Source organism: Halichoeres trimaculatus, unplaced genomic scaffold (assembly GCF_033239565.1).
Source record: "Halichoeres trimaculatus isolate MK-OKI-2021-1 unplaced genomic scaffold, fHalTri1.1 fHalTri1_scaffold_9, whole genome shotgun sequence".
NCBI lineage: Eukaryota > Metazoa > Chordata > Actinopteri > Labriformes > Labridae > Halichoeres > Halichoeres trimaculatus.
In genome coordinates, this window is record NW_027437188.1 from 15,208,204 (window position 1) to 15,225,867 (window position 17,664).

The 17,664-nt window shown below is 40.4% G+C and overlaps 1 protein-coding gene across 1 annotated transcript in view; it reads left to right on the forward strand.

Moving 5' to 3' along the window:
- The window catches only part of rsrc1 (arginine/serine-rich coiled-coil 1), a 153,019-nt gene that overhangs the window by 18,309 nt on the left and 117,046 nt on the right, over window positions 1-17,664 (forward strand). Inside the window, exon 4 of the mRNA XM_074680161.1 lies at window positions 11,356-11,577. Within this exon, the coding sequence (XP_074536262.1) occupies window positions 11,356-11,577 (222 nt within the window). The remainder of the gene's footprint in view (window positions 1-11,355; window positions 11,578-17,664) is intronic.

Here is a 17,664-nt window from a genome sequence, read left to right on the forward strand (position 1 = left end):
AATTATTTTAAATGCAGTCATCAGTTTTGTTGGGGTGGAAGTTTGCCAGGTTTCTCTGAAAACTGAGAAAAAGCGGGATTGGGAAATGTGCATGCTGTCTCTCATGTGCTACTGCAGATGTGTAATGATTCGTGTTTGTGCCATAACATGTGGCATCATTTGGATCCTGCTTTCAGCGGGGGCGCGGCAGATCAATCTTCGGCTTCATCGCTTGAATATCGATAACTTTTCCCATTCCTGCAAATGGTCTTCTGAAATTAGATTAAACGTTCTGTTGAAATACTGAGACCTGCATGAGCGATACTTTTTGACAGAACAAGTATTCACCCATTCAGAGATTTAACATATACAGCTCCTTTTTACAAAAATGTGGATATCCCAACTGTCTGTGCTGTCATGCTTCACAGAAAAACAGCCTTTCACCAACTGTGATAGTAAAAGAAAGAACAACCTGCATTCTTTACGGGCTACTTCTAATTCTGTGCATCGGACATGCAGTCTACGAGAAGCGACAGATGTTGTGGAGGGGAGCTGCTTTTCTTCCCCCTCAGAGTGTGGAGTGTTTTCTCTTTCTATTCTTTTCTTCATCTCTCTGTCTGTGCTCATCTCTGTCTCACTCCTCCTCCTTGTTCAATCTTGACAGCAGTTCATGAAAAAAAAGATTTTTAGAAACTTCTTTATGAGACAAGCCTCTGTTCCGTCAGAAGACAACTTTATGTTACTCTGCTGAAGAGGGGGGGATTTAATAGGGCTATGTTTTTTACAGGGCACTTTTCCAGTTGTGTCTTGGGTGTTTAATTAAGTGTAGTTTCCCTTTAGTAGTGGAATGTGTGTCTGCTTTTTGTCGGCCCGTTCCTTGGTGCCTTTTTACAGTCCACCCACATGGTTTGTCTCAGCGTTTATGATTTTTCTTATACCGGAGTTGTGAGGTTCCTAAATCACTTAAGCACACGGGGCAGAGCGGTCCACATTTAAACAATAAAAGGCTGTTATGCTAAGGGCCCTCAGATCTCCCACCACTTCATAAATACATGCGTATAAAAGGCAGAAAAATACATCTTCCCTGACCAGAGAGAGAGGGAGCGCGAGCGGCTGAGAGCACACCTGCTAATTGGAGCCAGCTTGATGTGAAGCACGGCTGTCTGCTCTGTCTTCCCTTTTTTTTCTTCTCTTTTTTCATTCTTTGCTCTTTTTTTCTTACCCTGCGTGGTCTCTACTCCCAGACTTTTGAAACAGTTTTTTGTTGTTTTGCCACGACAGTCCATAACCTCCTCCTGTCCTTCACCTTGCGCCTACTGTGCTCCTTCTTCATTACTTTTTCCTCCACCCTCTCACACATGGAGGATGTGACAACCAAAACAACTCTCTCCTGACTCAGAGTAACTAATTGTTCCAGGTCTTGATGGATTGAAGCACAGGGGAAAAAAGTGGGCTTGGATTGCGTGAGTGGCTGTAAACCAGTTGGCAAGTTAGCACCTAGTCTGGGCGTGACCCCCACTTGACCTGGTGTCTGAGTGGCTGACTTTGCCCCCCCCTCCCCACAACTCCAGCTGCTAATGGGTGTCATGTCAAGCTGCGTCCGCAAAGGGGTCAGAGGTCACAAGTGCACACCAGACGGCCAAGTTTAGGATTGCGATGGAGAGGCTGAGTGACACTGGGCATATGTGGCAATAGAGATGCAGGGTTATCAACACATTTGCACACATTGCCATGCACAAATACACACACATGGAAACCCCATCCTGGTGCAGAAAGTCATCTCTTCCCTCATCGTTGGCTGCCCGTCGTAGGTTCATATAGATCTGACGGGGCTTTGAAGGTCTTTGAACTCTGTTAAATGACTTGACCTTGTGGCTGTTACTTTGTGTGTGAGTGTGTGTGTGTGTGTTTGGTTGGGTATGGGGGCAGCGAGTGGGTGGCCTGCATGGGGTCTCATTTCGGCTACACAGCGGAGCTGGGGATCGCAGACGTTTGTGTTGACGACAGCTAAATGAAAAGCAAACTGAAGATTATGACAAATCTAAACATTGCTTTTATGAAGCAGAGGGGGACGAGGAAAAAACATATCTGTGGATCTTTCATGCTCTGCCTTTGCTGTGTTAATTGTGCTCACAATCAACTTCTTTGCAACGATTCCTGGTGTGAAATTTAGTGCGTGTGTGTGTGTGTGCATGTATATTTCTGTGTGGGTGTGCATGCAGAAAGGCTGAGAGTGTGTGTGTTTGAGCATGTGAGCGTGCATGCACTGTGAACTGAGGGAACAGATAATGTGGCTGCTTGGAAGGAGGAAGCAGCTTGGGAAATGATTTCAACAGCTCTCATAATTAGAGGAATATCATAAATTAAACTTGTGTCTGCCGTTGCGTTTGAAGAGCACTCAAAAGTAATAAATTCTGGATGGTTAACATATTTGCATTCCATTCAGCAGGCAGCGTCGGGCAGGAACAGCTGTTTTCCACGTCTTTTGGCAGCAGGAAATGCACATTGCTCACTCAAGGTGCTTTTAGACACATTGAAATGGCAGAAAAAAAGAGAAGTTACTTTTAACTTGAACATGAAGCTGCTGCTGTGTGCTCTGTCACTGGAAATAACTCGGCGGGGAACAGCGCATTAATGAAGTTCTTCAAATATGGATCTTCTCACTTTCAATAGGCCCGTTTCTTTTTCAATCTGTCTGTTTCTTGGAAAAGTCTGCTGGCAAGCTTTTTGTAGTCTTTTATCTGTATGTGTGTGTGTGTATGTGTGTGTGTGTGGCTTGCGAGTACTCAAATCTAATGGTTTACTGTTAAATAGGCCCAAAGACAGCTAAGTGTGAAATATACGGTCAAAACAAAACACAAAACAAGAACTTAGTTTTCAAGGTTTCACGGTCTTTAGTGCTTTCTTAACTATTTCTTTACTATTTTAACCTTTTTTTTTTTTAGAAATCTACATTCATTTGTCCATCGGATAGATGTACAAGACTACATATCTGATTACGACTTAGTCACATTGTAACTTATTTATGTATATAAAGAAATTTCTGCAACACAGGCCTCCTTTGAATGCTTTTTTAACTTTACTTTTCCCCTCTGATCTGATCTCCATTAAAAGCTGAGATGTGAAAAAAAATGCACAGCAAATTATTTTTAATCAAATTCTACTTTTTTTTCATCCCAACAAGTAAGTAATCACAGGGAGATGTGCCTGCATCCTTAACCCACCAGACTTGTAGTTGTTAATGAAATCATACCATTAAGGCTTTTCTAAAACACAGAGGCAAAAGGGAGGAATAGGTTTGAATGGGCGTAAAATCAAATAAGCACAGATAACTTCATTTCAGCTTTCTCAAAGAATATCTGTTAAAAAACAAATGAAAAAACAGAACAACTTTATGATTAAATGACTGAAAGGTTTGTTTTCTTGCGGTTTAAGAGTGCTTTCAAATGGTTTATGTTGTCTTGATTAATTGCTGAATTTCAGTTGTTAATCAAATGTTTAAACTTCCATCATTTTGCATTTCTAAACATTTTTCAGTCTATTCAGAATGTAAAGCAGTTTAACTGGTCTCTGGATTTGGAAATCAACTGAATGCAATAAAAATTACTTTTGTCATTGTTATTATAATAATCAACCATATTTATTTCTAATCATAACCACAAAAAAAATCCAAAGAAACTGATTTTTAAAGACAACAAAACTTATGTTTGTCCAAGTTCAATCCTGACTGTAGCTTTAAATACACATTTAGTACTGGAGATTGTAGTCAGAAAGCAGTCACTGTCGCCAGAATCCACTGAAACACGACACGGTTAAAGTTACCTTGCCATTAATCACTGCTGCACCACACTGGCCTAATGGACGGGGGCGGTGCTCAGGGAATCTCTGAGAACATCACATGCTGTATTCCCAGCAGACAAATACAATATGGACACCAACTTTCTTTGGTCTTCCTTGCAGAGGACGGTGGTCAGGGGAAGCAAAGAAACAATATGAATGTCTGTCTCTGCTGCTCCAATAGGGAGACAGATAAGGTGAAAGGAACAGTGAGGATGATTGCTCTTTTTGTGTGTTTATGTGTGTGTGTGCGTGTGTCTTCCTGCGCTGCATGAATAATGATTTAACCCGGGTCAGATTCCATTGGAGTCGTTCACCTGTATCTGACACTAGTGGTATCGCGTAGCTGCCATTAATGTCCAATTTTCAATGAAAACAGAAATAGAATACAGACTGATAAGGGGCAACACACCATCCAGCTTCACACCCGACCACATAATTACCGCAATGGGCTGTGGTGAGGGATCATATCCCGGCGCGCACCGGGGGGTCAGCGACGATAAGCTTCAGCCGAGCTCCCAACATGCAGCATAATTACTCTATTGATAATTCACCAGGAAAATGGGCCCAGCCAATTGCAGGGCTCCGATTTAATGGATTGGACGGCGAAAATGAGGGAGGAATGGAGAAAGCAGGGTATGAGGGGGCAGTGGATGTGTGTTAGTGTGTGTGGGGTATTGGGCGGGATAAGGGTGGGGAGGGGTTGTGCGTGGGGGCTACCAGCGAGGGCCTTTTATTAGAAATGAAAATATGTTTAGGCCATAGGGGGACCCATTTTCCCCAGAGATAATAAGGCCAATGAAATGTAAAGCAGGGGAAGGGCTTGGCATGGGGTCCAACTGTGGCTGTTTATCTGTGTGTGTCCTGCATTAGCCCATTTATCCCCAGCCTCAAATTAGCTAATCATTCTCCAAGGGGAAGGACTTGGTCAGGAAATTGACATTTAGCAGCATAGGCTCACTCTATTAACTACAGTAAATTTAATTTGCTGCACACCCCAGAAGTGGGCTGTTTTCTTTGCCATCAGAGGGAAAAAAGCAGAGGGAGACAGGGAAACAGAAAGCGGGAGAGAGGGAGAGATTGTGTTTATTGCATCTGCTGCTTCTGGCCACAATTTGCTTGGCTGTAAATATAAGACTGAGGCTTGGAACAGTGCAAGTCTGTTGTATTTCCCCTCATGTACTGTTGATTACAAACATACGCAGGCATTGTCAACACATAGATTCGCTCATTCCAAGGTCTGTTTGAGTCATTGATGGATTATCTCGCCTGGGGACTCGAAACCTCCAAAAATGCCAATGATTTTCTTTTCCTTTTTTTTCCCAGTTATCTGTGATTCTCTGACTAGATTAATCTCAGCTCCACTCTATCAAATATGCTAAATCAAATAATCTAAACTCTTCCAACCTCTGCCTCTGGATCGAACATTTCATAATGATTATTTTAAAGCCACCGTAAAGTGTCAGCTCAAACATCTATTCTGCCATGAGCCTGATATTATTTAGTAAGAAGTTATTTAGACAGTTGTAGTGTGGTGTATGAATAACCTTGGAGTTCATGTCAATGCAGGGGAAATGGTTAGCAAATGAATGAGTCATTCATTTGACACAGAGGCAGTTTTAACTTCCTTGACGAATGCTTTGTGTGGAGCTGCTGGGGTACCAGGTTTGACTGATGGACAGAAATACATAAGAAAATTATTCATCGTTTTTTCATCCTTTCATAGATTATTTCTTTGTAATGGTTTGCTGTTTATATTCTTATATCTGATAGCAAACGTGCGTAAATTTTAAACTGGTTATTGATCAAAACATGCAACAAGAGTATACAATCCCATGTTTTTACAAATCAGTGCAGCTTATCATGTTATTTTTTGAGCTGAGGGTGTTTTTCTTTATATTTTAACTTTCACAAAGTGCAGAAACTATCGTTGAAGTTGGTAAAATAGTTATTTTTATCCATTAAAACTCATTCTGCCATAGATTCGTATTGAATCAAGAGGCGTCATCCAGTTTAGAGAAATGAAGCCTATGTGGAATTGCTCAAAGTTGCTGCTCATCAAGAATCTGCATGAGGCTGGCTGCAGAAAGACCACAAACCACATATACACCAAACCAAAAAACAGACTTTACAGAATTAAAAAGCACATTTACTGGCTGGTACAAAATGGCTTGGGTTTGAAAAGCTGATATTGCTATTGGCACACATTGTACAGGGGGTGAATTTTTATCTAACTTGGCGATTTAGAAGATATTATGGTCATCTGATTGTCCAAGCAGAGACGCAGCTCAGCTCACGTAACTGACCGGTTCCCTACAGCTGTGAGAAAGGAAGCTCAAAGCCCAAGTCTTATCCAGCGTGGCTGCGTCTGCAGATTGGCTTCATGTCATTGTTCCAGGTACAGACAGGTGACTTCACAGTCCATGTTTTATACGTTCTATCCGCTAAACACATATATGTATACTTTTATATTTTGATTTGGTTGAGTAAGGTTGCCATATGACATAACCATATTGTTGTCAAGCTACCTGACCCCAAGTCTACATCTGTCTGTCAGTCTAAACCGTACAATTTTTATGTCAAGTTTGCCTCACCTTAAAACAGTCTGAGACATCCCCATGAGTAGGGATGGGTACCTTTCACATTTGAAAAGATACAATACCAATGCCCGGTACCTGGCGATCGGTATCAGTACTCAGCGGTACCAATTTTTGGTACTTTTGTGTGTTAATGTGGTGAAAAATATTAATTTGTCGAATAATAAAATCTCATATTTTTTCAATTGGACATATGTAGTCTTCAATATATAACGCTATAATGCTGTGTTCAGGTCCATCATGGAAAATCTCCTACTCTTACACTCCCACACACAAGGATGTGTTTAGGTACCTAAACATGGTACCTTTTGATTGTAAGTGAATTGGTACTCGGTTCTACAGACGAAATTTTGTCGGTACCGATAAAAGTGCCTAATTAGGTACCCACCCCTACCCATGAGATAAGTGAACCTATCAGATCAGATAACCTGTTTATGAAACCAGTCCTTATGGAGTTTTATAGTATAACATCATGTCTCCTATAACACAGACACACTCGATTCTCTTGCAGGGATACCCTTTTCTCTGAGTGGCACCACTTTTCAAGAATTACAAAGGACAAGTAAATCCCAGGTTTTAGTTACAATTTAAAACAAACTTAACATCTTTGACCCAGTTGTTGGGTTTGAAGAGTTAAAGCAACTGTTAGCTGGAAAAACAGCCCAAATTACTTCAGCATCTCACTTACTGCTCTGGGTCTGTCCCGGACAGATTTCTGATGAAGTCAGCCTCCGTCCTCTCCTTAATGCTTCTTTACATATTGAACATGAAGCACAGATATTGCTTATGTTTGCTCTAAAGTCTTTAAAAGTAAAACGTCCAATTAGGGGCGCAGCTTTAGAGATCCTGGCAGAGACTTGACAGAATGTGAATGCTCTTGCAGGTGAACACATAAGTCAGCACTTCTTCCAGACTGAATAAATTGTTTTGGCTGTATATAATAAATCAGAGTCCAAGTCCTAGTCATCAGTATTTGAAGTCAGGTATGAGTCCTGATTCACAAGTATGAGTCCAGTTAGTCAATATAGGCTCAGAGGCTACCCAATTCTTTTCTTAGGATATTCAGTATGTGTTTCTGGTAAAGCTACCCCAGATAGTAGAGTGGCAGGTCCGGGATCTCCAGTGAAGTTTTACTATGAATTGAGTTCATTGATTAATTCAGCTCCAGTCTCAAAAATGGTTGGACTGCAGTTTCAACAAAAAATTAAGAGAAATTAAATTGAAGATTTAACATCAGGCTTTGAGAGACTATGTTGGACATTGCTGTTCTTGTTATTTTTAATCAATGTATCATAAAGATCCAAGATGTGATCAACTGTCAAAATTTTCAGGTAATTTTAATGTCATTGAATCAGTGCATCATTTTCCAGTGTCGTGGTGCTGTTGGTTGATCTTTGTTTATAGAACAGATTTATGAACTCTAGGTTGCACCATATTGGAGCCTCAGATTATTGTTTTTTATGTGTTTTTGTTGTTTTAAAGGGAGTTTTTCTCTCTTGAACTAGCACAGTAACTCTCCAGTGATCAGGATGGCGCTGGCCTAATTGATTGCAACAGTTGTCAGAGTGTTGTCTGTTAGGATGGCGACAGGCGTCTGAAGAAAAGATTAGTTTTCTGTCGGGAGAGAGACAGCTCTGGATGTCCCAAACTGCAAACTAATAAAGAGGGGAAAGCAATAAAGCTGGTGGACAGCAGGTTTGACTGTTTTTATAGACAAATCAATAAAATGATAGATGATGGAAAATAACGGCATCTCAGCTGCCGATTTCTACAGGGGCTTCAAATCGCTGTCTTTCCAACACACGCACACACACATACACACAGACTCATGCACACTTGGCAGGATGTACACACACACACATTTGCACTCCACTGATAAAAAAAGGGCATTGACATGAATACCAGGTCATGTTTTGGTAAAATGGGTCTGGGTGTATATTAAGGCAAGAGGTTTGTTTTGTATTCTCTTTACTGCTTTAAGTGTGTAACTGTGTGCATCTGTGGGTTATGTTTGTGTGTCATAACTAACAGAGGAAATCTCCCGCCGTAAATCTTTTCGAGACCAGAGGGCCATTGTCAGGATCAATACAGACGACAGGCCCTCCTCTGAGCCCGCCTCTAATTGGCTCAATTTCTACACTGTCTGTGTATGAGCGGTGTGTGTGAGTTTGTCTGTGTGTGTGTGTGTGTGGCACAGTGTATATTGTATATAATTGCATTATGTGGTCCATCCATTGAAGGGTGGATCGATTCACTCCAGGAACATTTTATCCTATTGAGTTTTTGTTTACAGATGTGTTCAACACATTTTTTCTCTGCGTACACTTATCATTTCCATGTCTTTAAGGATTTGATGAGCCTGGATTTCATTTGCATCCTCATTGTTTCTGGTTTTGAAATATCATTTGACGTCTTTCATTTTCTTTCACAGCACATTTCTGTGAGTGTCTGACTGAATGAAGCTGATCTGTGGTGGTGGTGATGGTCTGTTGGGTGTATTGAAACACGCTTCCAATCATCATCTTCGTTCATTAAGTCTGTCAGTGGGTTAGCTTCTATGTTAATTTTGCTTTTCATGTGTTTACAAATGACTTAAAAGCTCTGTCAGGACTTTTTAAGTGATCTTGAAATAGTCTCAGTTTTATACATTTGTCTATTCATAATTTGCAGCTCAAAATGAGATTATCAGCACTAAAACTGCTACATGCTATTTCTCAGTATCTGGTCATGATAGCAGGAGAAGGCTTGACATGAGAGAGATAGAGTATGAGTTAAAATATGAGTTAAGCTGTTTGTGATAATGTTCATTCCAACCCACATGCAGCAGGTATTCTGCAGTGGTCTGTTCAAGTCTGTAAATAAAAGTAAAGAGCCAGGTCATGTTTGCTCTGCTTGTGAGGTTAGAGTTGGTAGATAAGCCTGGTAGGACATAACTACGATTCAGCTACATACACATCTCTGAGCACTCAATAACATGACACGGATAGTGTGCTCACCTTCTATTCAATAACTACCCGAAGTTTGCTTGTTGTCACGTTTCAAACAAATGTGCTTTGTAATTATATATTGAAGGTCCCATATTATGCTCCTATTCTGCAGTTTAATATGGATCATGGCTGTAACATGTTTTGGTCCAAAAAGCCAATAAATCAAGCACAGCAGCATTGTTTCCAGGCTCTCATAGCCCCTCTGTTCAGAACGCTCTGATTTAGTGGGCGTGACCTTCATATGTAAATGAGCCACCGCTGATACCGCCCCGCTCTTCAGCATCACTGAGAGCGGCGCCACGAGCTCTGAGTGCACAATGTTTAGAAAACAGTGAAGCCCGTTTACTGTAACATTACAGGCTAAAACAACAGGCTAACCACAGCTAAAGTTAGCATCCTGAAGCTAACACAGAGACAGGGGGGACACTGAGGAAAAGCTCTTACATCTGCTCCACAGCACACAGCATTTAAAATACTCACATTTCCAGGGTCCAAGGTTTGTTGGTGGATGGTTGGTAATGCACCTGGATTCAGGACTAGTCTATTCACTAGCCCTCTGTTGAACTGTCCAAAGTTGGAAAAGCAGCCGGCCGTGAAGTGACTGGCACACACATGCACAGTTTTCTCCAGCAGCGGGAAGGGGGGTGGGGGTTCGGGTTTATCTGCGTCGGTGAACTAATCAGGTCAGACTTGCTCCTGATTGGTCCCAAAAGGGAATTGCTGATGTCGGCAAATCCCCCAAATCCAATCAGCTTGTTTTAGGTCAGGATTTTACATTCACAAGCACTACTAAGTACAGGTTTTTTCATTAAATATTACATATTGTGGGCTGGGAGGAAAGACAAAGACCCAAAAATTTAACTAAAAGACTCATTAAAGTGATTTTTGCATAATATGGGACCTTTAATACATTACCTTTGCATCCCGCTAAAAGTTGTCTTGAACAAAGACAGATGGTGTTAAAAGACGATCTGACCTCCATTCATTTCCTTCTAAAACAAGCAAATGCTTTAGCAAGAATCAGATTCTTGTGATGTTGGTGATAGTGCTCATGGGAAACTGAGTCTTTATCACAGAGAACAGTTCTGATTCTTTCACTTCTGTTGTCCCCCTAATCCACACATCACACACCTTTAGCATTTCTCTCTTCATACACACAGCCGAGTTTCCACCCTGCTGACCACTGCTTTTCTTTCCTTTATGTGCCAAGTATTTATCAGCTGCACATTTAGTCACAAAGCCTTGCATTTTTAATCAATGTATTAACAGGAAGAACATACTTGAAAACCTCCCTCTTTGATCCTCTAGCAGAGCAAGTGCCAGACTAAAGGTTATCAGACGTGGTGGAGAAAGCAACAGGTTCTCCAGTCGTTGATCACTGATGGTGACCTCATATGAATAAAGGAAACAGTAAACATGGTTATGATTAGTGAGAGAAGTAACAATAGAAGGATTTGTAATATAAAAGAAATGTGTCGATCTGCCAATTCATGAGAAACTTACATCCTGTGCAGTCCTGCTCTCACTCAGGGAGAAATCCATGTGGCCTTTGACAGAGATTTCTTTAATAAATCTTCAAACTTAATCACCTACAGTTCATAACACGTGCTGTTCTTTGAGAAAACACACTCCACTGCACTGACTGCTGCTCTTTCTTTCTCCTCTTGCTGCGGCCACACGCATGCATAAGTGAAGCACTCACAGCCACATTACTGCACTGATCTCAATGTGTTCTCTGAAACACAGGCAGCGATTAGCTCATGGTCAAATTCAACAAGCCAGAGAAAGTGAGAGTGAATATGACTTTGTGTAAAAAAAGTACATTATGTTTGACTCATAGATTGTACTTAGACTTATGTAAGTGGAAAACCTCAGGCTGCTTTTTTGATAATACTTGAAACAAAAAAGGCACATTATATCGATGTGTTTACATTTGCTTTATGACTGTCTTTAAGGTCCCATTCCCGCCACCGGCGTTCTCGTAGCAGGAGTGGCAGCCACAGCCGCAGAGGAACCCACAGCCGCAGACGCAGCAGCAGCCACAGCCGCCAGAGGAGCCGAAGCCGCAGCAGAGACCGGAGCCGCCGCAAGGGCCATGACCGAGAGAGGGAGAAAGAGAGGGACAGAGGGAAGGACAGAGACAAGGACAAGACTAAGGACAAGGCGGACAAAAAGGGGTAGGTTATGAATGAGCTTTTACATGTATGTTTACATGTAGGGATAGACACAAACACAACAAACAAGTGCTGTCCACAGGGTGCAGGACGTTTGCTTTATTAAACGTAGACTTGGATATGGAGCTCAGTCTCGGCTCCTTCATCTGTCCATCCATCACTTGATCCTCCCATCCATCAGTCCATCATCCCCTTTCTTACCCTATTTCCCCTTGCAATCAAGCACTCGACTACACCGGCCTTGTAATGCGATATAATTCCCTCTGGGAAGAGAAGAGGCCGTAAATACAGAAGAGTAGATGGTAGGAGCATTGGACTGGTCCTTACAGTATGATTTGGTCACCAGAAGATGTCTGATGACTTTAACACCACTTTTCATCCTCTGAGTCTGGCTGCAATAAGCACAGAAACATAACCAGATCTTGTGCAACCCTGATATCTCTTGTGCTCATACCTAAAAAAAACAATCTCGGCTAATGATATTTTCACTTGCATGCTTATGTTTTCCAAAGGCTGTAATACACCAGAAAACAGTACTGAGCCTTTAAAAGTGCTACTTAACTCCATTAGAGGCCTCCCTGTACCCCTGGAGTAGGATCCTCAATCCCTGTCCACTGAGGTGAGCTTGAATATGGTTGGAGATCATTTTTTTAACTGGTACTGAGTTTCTGTTGGAACTTTGTTTTAATTCCCCTTTTCTGATAACTTAAATAATTTCCACTTGTTAAAAAACGATAAGTTTATGATTGAAAAATGTAAAGTCTTGCATCTTAATACAGCAGATTAATGTGATGTTTGTTTCTACAAACAGAGGAAACCACACATTACCTTTTCAAAAGGAAAACTTCTTTTTCTCTTCTGATTAGATTGAGTTTGTTCACATACAGAATGGCATAATAAGTTTGAGACAGCTGTTTGATCACACTGAAAATTATCTCTCTTCTGTCTCTATTGATAAAGCAGCAGTGAAATAGATCATGAAATTAATCACTGTAGAAATGTCCAGAAGAAAAATACAAAAGACTTTTCATTTTTCCAACTATTAAACTTACTCAACATTAAAAAATGTATCTAGAATTTGTGTTTATCTCTGATCAAGTTTGGTGGTTGAAAATCTTAACATATGTTTAACTGTGCAAAATAAAACTAAAAAAAGTAGAAAGTAGAATCAAAGGTTGAGCATTGATAAAACACTCAAGCTGTTTTCTCATTTATTCAGTAACGTTCAATTTGTAAAAGAGTACTTTTAAGTTATAATGTAAGAGTTTATTGCACTTGTTTAGACTTCAGTGTACTTTTTATATTCAGCAACAGATTTTCATTGTAATGGGTGATTCATTGGTCATCAATGAACACCCCAGGGCTCACCATTCCCCAGTGTAAACAGTACACAGTGATGTGCTTTTAAAGGAAAGTGCCGCATTTATTTTCAGCTATTACATATTGCCTTTCTTAGATCAGTATCAGTAAAACAAATAAAGCTAACAGTGAAATGTAAGGCCAGCAGACTATATCTATTTTCTTATTAAGGCTTCAATATCCTTCAGCATCGATAGAAATCGCTCCCTTTATCTCTGACCCCGCTTTAGCTTGTCTGTGTGCACGTGTGAATTTCCACCTGTGGCGGTCTTAATATATTTCAAACCGTCTATCTTCTGTCCTGACAAGTATTTTTAACCAGCCAGTGTGTGATGGTGGAATGGCACTGATCAATCCCTATATTGTATATGTTATTTTATGTAGCACATTTAATTCGTGAATTTCTCCTTGAAAGTAAAAAAAGACCAACAGTGTCTTTTTTCACTTTAACGCCCGGTCATGTTTCTTGCCTCTTTCATTTATGATTTAAAGAAAGAAGCACATAGAAGCTGAGTGGATGGGTTTTTTGTGAAGCTGTTGTTGGATGTTGTCATTGTAGTGTACACCTAAACACTACTAGACAGTGCTAGAGACAATGTTTTCATGAACTTTTTACTCACCGGCCACAATAACTTGTTGATTGAAAACGTCCACTGTCAAGCATATTTTGCTGCAGGTTGTGCTGAAATGCCTTAACAAAGCATTTTACCCTTACACTGAACTCAGTAATGACATAATATCAGTGTCTTTTATGAAAGCAAAGGAGAAAAACACACACACACACACACACACACACACACACACACACACATGTAGGCACACCCTCGGTGACGTTTCACAGTGATGCCACACTTACAATTTACAGTTTCAATTAGCATGTGCTTTTGTCCAAAGCAACGTTCAACACGGAGAAGTTTGAGGGTATGGTGCCTTGATCAAGGGCTCCTTGGTAGTGCTCAGCAAATTTTGCTAACACCTCTTCAGCTATCAGCTCAATTCCGAATTGTTGGACTTCAACCAGCAACCTTTCTGTTATAAATCCAAGTCTTTATGGGCTGAGCTACTGCAATTTAAGTGCTAAATTCTGCTGTTTCTCGAGTGTCTGCTTGAGGCTGGCTCCATGAGTACTGTAAGTTACATACACACAAAACCAAAAAAAGCAGTTTTCAGTAGGGGTGTACCGATTACAATTTTCTGGCCGATCACCGATCTTTAAAAAGCCTGATCTGCCGATACCAATTTGGGCCGTTACAGTTTTTTTTATTTTTTACAACTGACAGCATATACCTTCAATGTTCCAATCTTATTTTATTGAAAATCATTGAACAGTACCTGTTAAAAAAATAATATCTTTATGTTTTAACACAGACAACCAAAAAAGTGTCCTGAGTTTTAGGTCTCAGGGCAAAAAGTAATCAGAAGCTGGCTGTCAGACCTTCCTGGAGGTATTTAAGATCAGTTTCATATGTAAAGATGGGCTGATCACTGATCACCCAAAGTTAAAGAAATCAGCACTGATTGATCGGTGCATGTTTTCACAGCAGAAATCAACCTATTTACAGTCTAGTACAAAAAGGGTCTCCTGTCTGAATCGCTAATTTCAGTATCAGCACACACTGTACAGAGGGTTTTTTTTTTTCTAACTCCGCAGTTTAGAAGAAATTAAGATCCCAAGTTCGCCCAGTCAGAGGCACGGCTCAGTTAATGTGACTGACAGGCGCCCTATAGCTGTTAGTGTGATTCAAAGCCCACCTCACTTCCAATATGGCAGCACCAGTCATTCTGCTTTGAAAACCTGTTCCAGAAACAGATGGATCAGGGAGTCTACGTCCATTTATTATACTGTCTATGGTTGCAACCTACGGCTCAGCCACAAGGATGAAACTCATGTGTTGAACTTGCATGTAAAAGGACCACAAGTACTAAGTGTTACATTTTTTTTTTCTGAAAATACACCCACATTAATGATAGAAAAACTTACTCAAAGATCATTTTTGTTGCATGGATATTTAGGCACAAACATTCTTCCAAAGATGTAACAGATTTCCTTTGAGATTTAGTTGTAAAAACAAACAAACAAACAAAAAGCTTTGATGCTTTGAGGGTTACTTTTGATATTTGAGTAATTTGAGTAATACAGTTAACCACACGGTGCTGGAAACAGTTCATTTTATGTAATTAATGTACATCTTGAGACATGCTGAAAAAAGCTGGTGAGACTTCATTTCCACTTGACTTCCAAAATTAATGAGTAAAATTCAATTTTAGTCTTTTTACCTGGGGTCCTTGATTTGCTATTATTACCGTCCAAAAGCTGCCTGACATAAATGTTCCTGTTATTCCCCTGATGCTTCCACAGTTGTGAGGCAGCCTTACGACTCCTCTTTTAGCAAAAGCAAGACAGAAGCAGTGAGATGTTTCAGGAATATGTAAAACATGGCTTTTTACAGTATATCCTGTTTGTGACAAACCACTTCTTTCCTCCCTGTCTCCTCCATTCTTCTTCTTCTTCTCTTAATGGTGACAGGGGTCGGGTCTTCATGTAAGCCTGTGAACCTCACCTCTCACACAAAAACATGCACACACACACACACACTGTAACACTCCAGCTTCATTTACATCCAGGTTTCCTCGCCGGGTGGTGGCTGAGGAGTGGAGCTGTGTGATGTTGATGACGGGGCGGGGTGGAGAAGAGGCTCAGGAGCTTTATAGTGTCTGTCAGGATGAAAGAGGGGCCCCTCAGAGCAGCACCCTGACACTAACTCTGTGTGTGAGCGCATGTGTGTGGTGTTGTCGTCATTAAACATTTAACACTCCTCTAGTATGACAGCAGGCAACTTGGTGCTCCAGCGGCATGTTTTCATGCAAAATTTATTGAAAACGACGAGCTGTTGTTAAGAGATCTTGTTGCCTTTCACTAGTGGCAAAGGGTAAGTGGGTGATTGTGGGGTATATGTCTGTGAGTGTGTGTGTGTGTGTGTGTTCTAAGTGTCTGTGTGTTTACCCAGACTAGTGTACAGGGTCAGTAGGTCAGCTTTGCTGAGCCTAATCCTCTGGCTTTAAACACAAGAGCCTCTTTAAGAATTTAACCAGCCTAAAAACTGTTTGTTTGCCTTTTTCTTCAAGGTTGTGTTTTTTCCCACAAGATTGTTTACTTGTGTTTTGTTTGTGCAACACTGAGTTCAGTTTACAAACCACTCCAAACCTTTTGATTAGCCCTCTGCTGTAATGAACACAACCCCTTCAAAGACACATGGATTTAAATTGTATGGCAATTTAACACAACTGCTCATTCACAAAGGACATATATAGTTGGGTAGGACAATGATGGCAAAAATCAAAAACAAGATTGGCTGAACCCTCTACCTCAATTTCAGTTAAAGCAATATTATCCCATTCTCAACTCAGTTTTGAAATTTGGAACAAGTAACTGAAATGAACACGAGCAGATAAACAATTCAAGTTAATTTATTTAAACAATGGAATTGAAAACATGAAAAAAAAGGTACCTTTGGAGACACAAACTGTTTTTTGCAGTGTTTGCACTTAACTGTTTTGGTGAGTGTGTTCCATATTGAAGCCAAAAGTGTCCAAGCGTGACACTGAAGTCCTTTTGGGTATAACCTGATTTCATTGTGCTGTTGGTTCAGTGTTTGAATTTCCTCCATGACGTTTCTGTGAAGCGGGCCGGATGGGACAGTGTCACACGGCTAGCCCTTCTTCTTCTGCTGTTTTTTTGGCAGCTTTCATGTTTTGCGACACCTGGCTGCCTGTGGTGTAACAACACAGTCAGTTGTGTATTTAAAGGAGATAATGCATTAGTAGTGAGAAAAATGCAGTGAGGGGAAACCGAAATAACCAACACTACAGTTTTACGTCACTTTGAAGCTCTAAATGTCACTTTTGATTATTGTTCCAATTCATCACCCAGCCCTAATACATAGCATAGCATAGCATAGCATACATAATTTTGTTTTACAATAATTTTTCCCTGTAGTTCTTGAATTTTGATGCATAACTACTGTTCTTCTATTTGGATGAGTTAATTTGAAATTTGTATTTTAACCATTAAAAGGAAAAAAAAAATAGACTTGCAGATTTCCAAAGTTTTAGATATTTCAGACATTTCCGTAGTTGCGATTATTAAAATGTGATCAGCTCATGGTGTTGTAAGAGGACAAACAGCTCTCTCAGCCTAGGTGTTTGTCCTTCAACAACACTATGAGCAAATTATGTTTTAAGATGTTAAATAATATGCGTAAAAGTGAAAGTTAATTGCATTAAGCATGTTCTCATTTCACAGCCATCCAAATTTAAGTAAAGCAACTTATTGTCAAACTTCCAATGCTTTGTCCATTATTTCAGCTGCTGTGTTTTTATAAGCCGGTGATAATAGGCAGAGGAATCTTATGTTACACTCTTTGAAATCAGCATTGATAAACAAGTGAAGGAGAGGATCTGGTTGGAAGGAACTTTGGAACTCAGCCACTGATTGGTCAATAGAGTCAAAATGAGGCACCAAAAAGTTTCAACATTTATAACAGGCCTCTGAGTATTGGATCTATTCTTATTCCATTAACCATATGAAGTCTCAACATAGGAGCTGTAATCTGAGGACAGATTATGAAGCTCATGAAAGAGAGACAGTCACACTTTAGCGCATGTTGTAATAGAGCTTCAGCCTCCTTCACAGCAAAATGAGTGAGTATCAAGCATGCAGGGTTCCAAAGA